Raw genomic sequence first — 12629 nt, 5'->3', positions numbered from 1 at the left:
TTCCATAAAAAGGAGCTACTCAAAGAAGCAATATTGTGCTTCCACTATATAGCACAGATATCATTTATTATCATTAAAGATATCATTCATAAATTCTAATCTCTAAAGAATCCTTCTCGTAAAAAACATAGTTTTAAACATTAACAATAATAAGGCCACTGTACTGTACATGTTGATAAAAATTTTCTATGATGATGTAGGCTGCAGGAATTTGCCTGGCAATGTCCACAGCTAAGTAATGTACTTTGAAACTATTTACACAAGAAGAGCTTCAATCAATAACAATATGTGCACTGCTCTTGCATCCCACTAGCAACAGCAGCCTAAACCAACTGGAAAGGAACACCCACTACAGATACAAACACTCACACTCACACACAAGCACTCAAACAGACATACAAAAACACACCCAAAATGCTCATAACGGAACCTTCCACCATCTGTATCCACCTCATACACGAATATTGGACTTCACAGCAATTAAAAAAAAGGAGGCTTACATTATTTTATCCCTAATAAATAAAAAAATAACAGCATTATAGTATCATACCACAAAATTCCTATGAAAAATCAAATCAAACTAAAAGCAACAACTATGTTCAAAAAGATATGTATTATAAATGGATTTTTTTCTAGCTTAGCTACAATAAAATGGTAGGCGGGTTACTTAAAGACTTGTGATAAAACTTGCCATTCAACAGAAAATGATACAGCAACACAAATGTAACATGAGCAGGTGTGCCAACCATGGGTTTAGGGCTAGTGGTTCTAATGGGAAACAGTTTTATCTCGTAATACCTGGGGCATGGGCAGGCAAGGTGATGGATAAACAAAGTCAGCAGATCGCATTGCTGGTTACCGAAAGTCAAACAGTCAAGAAAAATTAAAATAAAATTCAGGTCAAGAGTGAGGCAAACACTGGGTGATGAACCCACACTTAATATTTAGCTTTATAAAAGCTTCTTCCACATAAATAAAATCAGATCATAGTTAAGTCAGGTAACAATTTTTCTAGCCAAGACAAAGGAGGAGGATAAGACAGATAAGGGCTGTATGGCTGCTCCTTGGCTTCTTTTAGTCTGTTTAAAAATACAGATGATTCCAAAAACAGTAATAGCTATGGTTTTCACGAAATCCTTCTAACTTTCAGAATTCTAAATAACTTACGATATTCATACAGACTTCATCCCATGGTGATTAAAGTTATATGTAGACATGATGTTGACATGGAAACTGTCTAAAAGCCCAACAGCCTTAATTCTGGCATTTCCTCCATTCCCAAGCATGAGCAAAATACCACAGGCTTTGATCTTCCAGTTCTTAACCCCACTATCACAGAGAACAGTTATCATTATTATTTTTACAGCACCAATGAGACACTCACATCCACAACATCTAGCAACAAAAACCACACTAGACATTGCAGAGAGAAAGATCAATTGGTTAATCATCTTTTCCATCCAACTATTCTACTCAAAATAATGAATAAAAAATTAATTTATGAACAACAACTCATAAACAACAGAGGAGACAAAACTTATTCCTGAATCCTCCAGTGATAGTCCTCTTGCACTGAATACATAGTCTATTGGAAAATAAAACAGATAAAAGTAAAAATAAAACCATTACATACTCTAACATATATATTCATATTTGTATATATATTTATATATACTTTAATTATATATATTTATATAATAATATTATGGTCATGAGGAGAGGGTAAGACGACCTGGAAAAAAAGCCACTTTTGGCTATTGGACGTTTCGAGTGGAAGCCAAATAACACAATGATCTGCTGTCTCACTTACCCTCACAGATTGAAGAATAATCATGTTGGCCAGCCAACCCCCTTTTAGGGTGCCTGCCCATCACCAACACAAGTTCAATTAGTAGTCCCAATCACCGTACATAACCCAGCATCAACAGTGTGACAGCTAATCTAACAAATAATAACAGAAACTAAGCAGGAAGGAAGGTTAGGCATTACATTACATGGGTATTCTAGATACCTAGCATATGATCATATAAAAAATTAAAAAAATTACAATACAGTAGTGTGTCCCACTGTCCCATCGTCACGGTGATTGGAAACAAAATCCAGAATAATCAGTATTGGCACACGAAATTTGTTCATTAGAGGTTTAAAAATACATACAGAAATATTCATGATGAAAACGTAAGCACACAAACTATGCTTTAGACTTGGGTGAAAAAAGTTCTACAGATGCATAAAATTATAAGATATGAAATGTGGTTGCCAAAGTTACATCATCATTCCAAGGTATGATGACGGAGAGTGGGAGTCTATCACTTCTTGGCACTTTTCTATATATCTATTGAGAGGTGATACAGAAAGGATAAAAATGAAAGGAAGGAGGGAAGGAAAGAAGATAGATATCACTACTGAGCATTATGCACAGTGATATTCAAATGAGAAAATTTTCATTTTGTTTTACTTCAAGATACATACTGGAAGCATCTCATGCTCCATTCCAATGCATTAAACATAAGCTGGCATGGACAGGTACAGTATGTTCTCAGGCATTGTCGTAGCACTTACTGACTGCTTATAGCATTTTCTTATGCTTCCACCTGATCACGAGTTGAACTTATATAACATGCAGTCTTACCCCAACAGGGAATCTGTTCACGAAGTTTCAGAGTTCCACATAAAATCCCGACTAGTTCTAAAACTTCACTGGGCTGGTATGAAACCACTTGACAGTCCTTCCCCTGGACAAGGCTGAGTGGCCATGTACTGCGGTGCAATGTGTGTGTTAACATTTAATCAAACAACTGATCAAATATCAGTCTGGAGTCCCCCCCAAGCCCTTGTGTACCATGGCCAGGTGAAGGGATGAACATTGCCTGGTTAGAGGGGCTGCTGGCTGGATGGGCAGTCGCTTAGGTGGGTGGGCAGTGGTAAAAGTAGGGAAGATATGAATACGGGGTAGGGAGCAAGTAAAGGATATGGGGAACTAGGGTGGGGTAGAAACCTGGCAGGGCTTTAGAAGGGAACACTCTCTCTGTCACATGGAGTCCCCTCCTATGAATCCTGCCTAACAACACTCCCTTCCTCCTCTCATGAGGGGGCACCATCTTTTGTCTCCTCATAATCTTTCTTGATTTGCTGTGGATCTTGGGTTTGTTGCTGTTGCTGCTGTTGTGATATGAGCTGAGGTGGCTGAACTTGAGTCATGGGTCCCTGGCTGAGTTGTGGGAGCACTTGGTTCCCTTGTTGAGGAGAGGATTGAGAATTGAGTGGATTGTTGCAGTTCCTGAGAACACTGTACACATTGTCCACTTTACTTAATGTTTCCAAGAAGGGTATGAGATCAATGAGCTCGGAGTCACTCATGTCATCAAACCAAGAAGAAACAGGAACCTGCAAAGAATTGACACAGTAACTCCAATGCACAAAATAAAGTATGCATACTATGATGGTTGCTATAAATATAAAAATATGCAACTTTGAGATCAGTTTTTCCTAGAAATACTTTTTTTTCTTAAAAATATTTATATTTTGGGATTACTAGGTATGGCCATATTACAAAATTATAAATCAATCAATCCAAACCAAACAAGGAGAAAAAACCAACCTTTAACCTACACTCCTGATCATAAGAACCAAATCAACAGAAGCATACAGTAATTATGAGTACCATTCTCAGAAATAATTTTTTTCAATATTCAAAAGCTAAAGGCCAAATGCATCAGTACAAATAAATGGGTGAAAGAGTGAGAATTTCACTGCACTCTCACTAATCTACTTCAACTGGAAGAAGGGTGGTTAGATTAGTTTATGAAATATGTTTATGCAGTACTGTCTAGTGTGTTCATTATTACTATATATACCGTATATACTCGAGTAACGTGCGATCTCACATATCATGCGACCCCCAAATTTTCACCAATAAACAGTGGTTTTGTCATGTATCTCATGTATCATGCGAGTTCCTTTTCCGAGAGCGTCAGTTCATAAGGTTGGTGGTTTAGCATGCTAATGGCCGAGTCATTCAGATGTGTGCTGCTGCTAGTCAAGTTACTGTAATTTTATTATTAATCTCAAGAATTGAATAGAAAATCTCAAGATTAAAAAAGAATCCTAAGATAATAAAATAATTGTAAAAATAAAATGCCTTGGAGTCCTAAATCATTCTCTCTCTCTCTTTCACGAATAAATACTGTAATTTGAGTCTTTCACCAACGGGTATCAGTAAATGTGTAGACATTGTGCGCGTGTTTAAAAAAAATGTGCAGTACAAACATACACCAATGTTTCGGTTTTTGGAATTTTTCAGAAATTTCGGAAATGTGAGGTCAGATGCATAATCAAACAAACATCACTACTGCAGCAAAAACATCTTTTCCCTTTATGTTTTTCATTATTGTTATTTATAAATTACAGTTTATTTAAACAAATATTAATATAATACTGTTAAATGAATGTGAGATAATTAACCCTTAAATGCCTATTGGACGTATTTTACGTCGAGATAAATTGTCTTTTGGGTGCCGACCGGACGTAATTTACGTCGACATAGATAAGTTTTTTTTTAAAATTCACAGAAAAATACTTATAGGCCTACCAGCCGAAAACTTTTGAATCACGTGCCTTGGGGGATGCTGGGAGTTCACGGATCAAGGTATTGTTTTGTCTACAATCGTTACGCAGGCGTGCAAGCGCGAATTTCTTTCTTATCGCACTAAAAAGTATCAGTGACACATCTCGGAAATTATTTAGTCATTTTGACATCATTTTTGCACCATTTTAAATTAGCCGTTACATGGAGTATTATATATGAAAATGTGCGCATTTTCATGTAGAATACAACGAAAAATACTCATGATTGTAGCTTTTATCAGTTTTGAAATATTTTCATATAAATAACGATAAGTGAAAAAATTTCAACCTTCGGTCAACCTTGGCTCCACCTAAATGGTCAAAAAACGCAATTGTAAGCTAAAACTCTTATATTTTAGTAATATTCAATCATTTACCTTCATTTTACAACAAATTTGAAGTCTCTAGCACAATATTTCGATTTATGGTGAATTTATGAAAAAACTATTTCCTTACGTCCGCGCGGTAACTTCCGAAAAAATCGTACGTGCGATTGTCATAATGTTTGCACCATTTTAAATTGGCGGTTACATAAAGTTTTATATGTGAAAATGTGCGCAATTTCATGCACAATACAACTAAAAACAACCCATGGTTGTAGCTTTTTTCAGTTTTGAAATATTTTCATATAAATAACGATAATTGCCAAAATTTCAACCTTCGGTCAACTTTGACTCTAACGAAATGGTCGAAAAACGCAATTGTAAGCTAAAACTCTTATATTCTAGTAATATTCAATCATTTACCTTTATTTTGCAACTAATTGGAAGTCTCTAGCACAATATTTCGATTTATGGTGAATTTATGAAAAAAAAAAACTTTTTCCTTACGTCCGCATGGTAACTCTTCCAAAAACATCATACGTGCGATTGTCGTAATGTTTGCACCATTTTAAATTAGCCGTTACATAAAGTTTTATATATGAAAATGTGCACAATTTCATGTAAAATAAACAAAAATAATTGAAGGTTGTAGCTTCTCTCATTTTTAAAATATTTGCATATAAATCACGAATAAATAGAAAAAAAAAACCACGTTTGGTCAACTTTGACTCTACCGAAATGGTCAAAAAATGCAATTGTAAGCTAAAACTCTTACAGTCTAGTAATATTCAGTCATTTATCTTCATTTTGAAACAAATTCGAAGTCTCTAGCACAATATTTAGATTTATGGTGAATTTAAAAAAAAAAAACTTTCCTTCCCTCCGAGCGGGGATTCTCTGCAGCAAATCTCCGAAATGCGTACGTCTCATTCTAGGAATATTTGCTCCATTTCATATTAGGCGTTTCATAGAGTTTTATATATGAAAATGTGCGCAATTTTATGTAGAATATAACAAAAAATAATTGAACATTGTAGCTTTTCTCATTTTTGAAATATTTGCATATAAAAAAATATATAAAAAAATTTGACATTCGACTAAATTTAACTCGTCTGAAATGGTCGAAAACTGCAATTGTAAGCTAAAACTCTTACAGTATAGTAATATTCAATCATTTATCTTCATTTTGAAACAAATTGGAAGTCTCTAGAACAATATTTCGATTTATGGCGAATTTTTGAAAAAAACATTTTTTTACATGCGCACATTATGAATTCATGCATCATTTTGTGATAATATTTTCTCTGTGTTGCTTTGATCGTTTTACAATGTGTTATATACCAAAATGATTGCAATTTAGTGTACAATACAACAACAAAAATTAACTCGGTAGCTTTAACCGTTTTGCTCACAACGCAATTTGAATACAATTATGTATATATGAAATTTTGTTTTCGCGCTACCATATATCGCATTATTTTTATATGATAATGATATTTTTTTCATTTCTGATGGTTGCATACTAAACTTCAGGCAATGACAAAAAAAGGACCAAAAACTGAACTCTTAATCTTGAAAACTAAGCGCGCTGTGATTTAAAAAAAATAAAATTTTCCGCTTCGGCGCTCACTCCAAGACCCCTTAGGCATACGGGAGACGATATTTATTATACGCCTTAGGTGTTTAAGGATTAAGATCACCTATAATAAAATAGCTATTATTTTCAAAACAATCATTCCGTAAAACGCAAAAAATATATGTACATAACAATCAAAATATAATAATGTTTTGCAGTTCAACTTGTGAATTTTAACAATAAGTATGATTATATATGTAATATATTTCACCATATCGATCTTGAAGTTGAAGAGTTGTAAAATTTTGAGGATGGTCCGAGAAAAGGATTTGTACTTTGTGATTACGTATCGCTACAACACCATGTGGTATTTTCATACCACTATATTGATGACGCATCGCTACGACACACTGGTATTTTTCATACCACTATACATTTAAAGTTAAAATGATCATATTATGTATATTATTGTTTTCACGAAGAAATAATTATATAAAGAAAATTATTGAGTAATTTTTGCCGTCAGCAGTCAGAAAATCATGAACATGGTAACGTTCAAACCTAGTGCCATCCACGGCATATGTCTATAAATAGAACAGAAGCAGAGGGCAGTCATTGGATAACAGATCTCCATGGCTATCAACCAACCAATCAGGTGTTAGTTATACTACTCTGTGAATTTCTTAGAATGAACGTTTACAAACGCGAAGCAAACGATGATGTGTGTGTTTTGCATACAGTACGTAGTTTTAGTTTTTATTAGTGTACGTATTTTACTGATTACATGAAGAATAGAATGATTCCTTCTCATTACTTTGAATGCAAAATGGTTTGAAGATTCTTCCGCAAAAAGAAAAGAGAAAAAAAATTTCTTTAGAAGATGATACCTATTTACTAATGCGGTTGACATAGCTTCAAAACAAAATTCAGCTCTTTAATCTCTGGAAAAATGTTAATCTTTCTGTCTGCTGGTCACACCCTTTATATCCCCAGCGACTAACAACAACAAAATTTGTTTGTTTGTTTTATCTTCCAAGATGTAGGTATTACTTGTAGGTACAGCACATTTTTTAACAGTATAGTTGAGAGGAGAGAGAGTGAGTTCATCCTAGATGGCCTTGGTTCATCTCTCTAATCTCTCGAGGAATGTCATATTTAGGACTCCAAGGCTTGGCATACGTCAAATATTTTATTATCCTGGGATTTTTGGTTAATCTTGGGATTTTCCATGGTCAACTCTTGGGATTAGTAAGAAAAATGCAATTATTTGAGTAGCAGTAACAGCAGCTGCAGCGCACGCCTAAATGAATAGGATAAGCTTAGCACGCCAAACAATAGTATTTATAAAATGAGCTGAGCTCTCTGGCTAGGCTGTTTTGGGCCTCCCACGTGTTTGATCGCATATCTGCCAAATTTATAACAACAACAGAGATAAAACCATTTCTCCCAATACAGATATCAAATATTATCTTTTCCGTTGCGCAGAATTCTAAATAAATTACGTAGGTTCACGATTGATAAAGTTTTTTTATGCAATAACAAGAAACGGAGTCAGATTTTCTATCAACATGGCATCTCATTTTGGTGCTGTTGCGAATATTTGCGAATATTTCAACCAGTTCCATGTGCGTTTAAATCCATACTGACTGTACAGTCTGGAGGCAGTTCTCCCTTCTACACATATCTTGATTTAATATCGTAGGTATAGAATAAATTGATGAGCAAGGAAATATGAAATAAAGCATAACAGAGTAAGTTTGACGAGTGAGAAAATAAACAATCGTATACAGACAGCTTCTCTCTCTCTCTCTCTCTCTCTCTCTCTCTCTCTCTCTCTCTCTATATATATATATATATAGGAAACAACGACTGAATATTGCTTGAATACGATATGGCAAAGTTTTGGCCTGACTGAAGTGTGGGGTGACTTTGACACTGACTTACAAGTTATTCCTGGTCATCTCACAGCCATGGATAGACATCAACTTCACAGCCGAAAAGGGCAATCATATACAAAATAAATAGGTATGAAAAATGCGAAATTCGGGCCTACGTTGTCCCATAAAAAAAGCTCTCGATCGGACAGCTGCAAGATTTAGGGGAGAGAGAGAGAGAGAGAGAGAGAGAGAGAGAGATTAAATTACCTGGGAATGAAAACCCCTTATAATTTTATAATTATAGCCTCGGGGGTCTGTCTCAAGGACATTCAAAGGTCTGTCACACACGGGCAGTTGTTGTTTTTGTAAAATTAGCATAAGGGCAGATCTTTAAAAGCCACGCCAGAGAGCTTACCACGGTGACAAGACTATACCTTCCATATGAATTGACGATGTCCTATATGAAGATGCAGGAGATGAAGATGATATGATCAAAGATCTGGAAGATGACAAATATGATGACTGCCTTGATGGTGAAGAATTCAGAGCAGTCTTTGATGATACGGACACGGAGAGCGACTTTGGAGGATTTTAGTTTATTAATTCTATGTATTTTCTTTTTACTTTAATAAATTTTCACTTACCTGTGTATCCTAAAATAAAAATAATAGTTCAAGTAACAAATGTTTCTTTTACCGAGTAAAACAAAAAGTAAAAAATCCTTCGGTATTGTGCCTTAATCAAACGATTTGGAAATTATAGATGGTTAGTCTAGAATAGTTAAACATGTATAAACCAAAATAATGCAAATTGTGCACGATCGCTCTTTTGTATTTTAAAATACAATAGTAATATGAGAATACATACAATATTATTGGATATAGTGAAGTACAAGTAAAGCATAACTTTTTAAAAGATCTACTGTTTTCCTCCGGTAGTAACTATCGCAATCTGCCGATTTGATAAAGCATAGACGGTACGCTAATTTTATACCGCATGTATGATGCAACCCCTTTAAAATTAGCTTCAAAATTAGGTTTCAAAAGTCGCATAATATGCGAGTACATACATACATACATACATACATATACTATATATATAAATAAATAAATACAATATATATATATATATATATATATATATATATATATATATATATATATATATATATATATATGTGTGTAGTATGTAGTATGTATGATTTGTATGTATTGTATGTATGTACTCGCATATTATGCGACTTTTGAAACCTAATTTTGAAGCTAATTTTAAAGGGGTTGCATCATACATGCGGTATAAAATTAGCGTACCGTCTATGCTTTATCAAATCGGCAGATTGTGATAGTTACTACGGGAGGAAAACAGTAGATCTTTTAAAAAGTTATGCTTTACTTGTACTTCACTATATCCAATAATATTGTATGTATTCTCATATTACTATTGTATTTTAAAATACAAAAGAGCGATCGTGCGCTATTTGCATTATTTTGGTTTATACATGTTTAACTATTCTAGACTAACCATCTATAATTTCCAAATCGTTTGATTAAGGCACAATACCGAAGGATTTTTTACTTTCTGTTTTACTCGGTAAAAGAAACATTTGTTACTTGAACTATTATTTTTATTTTAGGATACACAGGTAAGTGAAAATTTATTAAAGTAAAAAAAAAATACATAGAATTAATAAACTAAAATCCTCCAAAGTCGCTCTCCGTGTCCGTATCATCAAATACTGCTCTGAATTCTTCACCATCAAGGCAGTCATCATATTCGTCATCTTCCAGATCTTTGATCATATCATCTTCATCTCCTGCATCTTCATATAGGACATCGTCAATTCATATGGAAGGTATAGTCTTGTCACTGAGGCAAGCTCTCTGGCGTGCCTTTTAAAGATCTGCCCTTATGCTAATTTTACAAAAACAACAACTGCCCGTGTGTGACAGACCTTTGAATGTCCTTGAGACAGACCCCCGAGGCTATAATTATAAAAATATAAATTGTATAATGCTACAAAATTGCCATAAATTTAGCATAAAATAAATTATTAATTTATTATGTTTATTATTATATTATTATAAAATATATATATATATATAGATATTATATAATAATATTATATATATATATAAATATATATATAGATATATATTATATATAAATATCTATATATAGTATATATAATATATATAATATAATAAATATATATATATATATACTATATATATATATCTATATATATGATATAATATATATATATATATAAAATATTTTATGCTAAATTTATGGCAATTTTGTAGCATTATACAATTTATATTTTTATCTGTAATGACTATACATACAGTATAGTGAATTTCAATGTTATACTGCTGTATTTCTGCTGCCACCTAGTCTACCCTTTAGGCTATTAAAAGCAACTTTCTCTAGATACACTGTTGTTACTACAAAATAACCTAAACAATTACTTACAGCATTGTCGGGATGGAAGATATATGATGCAGGTGAATTGTCCATTATAACTACTTTATGGAGGTCTCGTCCTAACCGGCTAAGATCCTTAACGTAATTGCCTCGATGGAAGACACAAGATTCCCGGAAGAGACGTGCACGGAACACTCCCCATTTGTCAAGAAGGTTGGCTACTGGATCTGCATACTAAATTGAAAAATAAACAGGAATGTCAAAATGAGAAATCCAAAAATTGAGGTAACTGTAACATTATAAAAATACAAACCTCTCATTTGTCTAGTAGGCCCCATTTATCACATTATACTTTCATTTTCATTCAACAGAACATGATTACACCAACTTGCACTTATTAAAAGCAAGAAGCTCCCAATGCATCAGCTGCAGATGGATGTGATAGATCTCACCCTCATTCTTCTGTGACTTTATAGCATCACCTACACTTTCGCATTACGATCCCCATTACTATGTAATTGTGCTATTTTCAATATTACGCGATCATTTTTGCTCATTATTTTCATTTTCTTTACCAATTTTAATTAGCTGTGTGAATTGTAAGCTACATTGGAAGTAATTAACACATTTTTCAAACTGGTGGGTGTTTGGAATTGGTCTCTTGAGTATGCACTGAAATCTTCTCTTTTTAATGTTTTTTTAATGTTTCTCTTTTAATTCTGTATTCAAAGTTTTCCTTCTTATTGATCTTGTAGATTTTCCTGTGATAATATGATGTAAATCATTGTTCCAGGAATTACTACATTATACTTTTGTCCTTAGCGTATGCAGCTTCACAATATCTAGTTATCACTTGTTCTCTGCTTTTACTTTTTCTTGTATTTGTTTGTACTCTTCAAAAATAAACTTTGAATTTTATAATATTAACACTGAAGTTTGGAATTTATCCTGTTTTTCTCTTGGAATCAAATGTCTGCTTCAACCGACGTCTGTAGATCACTTGTTACTTTTCATATAGAACACAGGTCCTACAACATCTGTAACCCTAATTCTTATGAAGATGCCTCTTTAAACACCTGGCAGTGGCTGTGGGTGTGCCTGTAGTCACGAAGTCAGTTTTCTAACAGTGCCTTTTACCCTCATAAATCAAGAGGCCTTGCTATAGAGATGAAAAACGAAGAATCTGAATACTCCTCCATTCATGTTGCTACCACTCCTACTCCAGAGAACTTGTCTTCTTACAGCTCCCAAGACTGACAGACAATCTGCTTGTAATGCCAACAGTTAATGCTGTTGTGGGATACTGCAACAAGGTCACTAACGGAGTGTTCACACCTACCAGAAATTCTTGTTTACATCAATATGGAAGGACAACTCTAACAGGAGGACCTAGAAGCATGGGCAACAGACAAAATATTTTATCCATGGGATGGTTCAGAAGTTTACACCTTCACACCCTTTGGCCTACTACAGCATATCTTAATAATGTTCCAAATGTCATCAAGTTCTAGCAAAATGCATATTACTCCTCTATGGCCCCAGTAAGAGTGGTTTACAAACCTCCTGGATCTATTTTTATACATAGGATGGTTCTTTTCTCACTCTTCCCATCTTCTCTTCTTTAATCAGATTTTCATACATATTCTTGTAAGCTTATGGATGAATAGCTCTCCACCTGCTTTCATATATATTATATATACATTTTTCTGCATAAACATAGGGCCTCTTCCATTTGTCATCGTCCTGCGAACACTTTTAACCTCTTCAGGTGCTACATTGTCTACCGGTCCTCTATGGCACCAT

The 12629-nt window shown here is 34.0% G+C and overlaps 1 protein-coding gene across 1 annotated transcript in view; it reads right to left on the bottom strand.

Annotated features, from left to right (window-relative positions):
• Positions 1 to 1082: 1082 nt before the first annotated feature.
• The window catches only part of LOC135220775 (carboxy-terminal domain RNA polymerase II polypeptide A small phosphatase 1-like), a 37233-nt gene continuing 25686 nt past the window's right edge, over positions 1083 to 12629 (bottom strand). The window contains exons 3-4 of the mRNA XM_064258247.1: positions 10875 to 11060; positions 1083 to 3387 (exon numbers count right to left, since the gene is read on the bottom strand). Of these exons, the coding sequence (XP_064114317.1) occupies positions 3085 to 3387; positions 10875 to 11060 (489 nt within the window). The 3' untranslated portion in view covers positions 1083 to 3084. The remainder of the gene's footprint in view (positions 3388 to 10874; positions 11061 to 12629) is intronic.

Source organism: Macrobrachium nipponense, chromosome 2, assembly GCF_015104395.2.
Source record: "Macrobrachium nipponense isolate FS-2020 chromosome 2, ASM1510439v2, whole genome shotgun sequence".
Taxonomy (NCBI): domain Eukaryota; kingdom Metazoa; phylum Arthropoda; class Malacostraca; order Decapoda; family Palaemonidae; genus Macrobrachium; species Macrobrachium nipponense.
The sequence above is the reverse complement of the archived record's forward strand: the minus strand, read 5'-3'. Positions and strand labels throughout refer to the sequence as shown.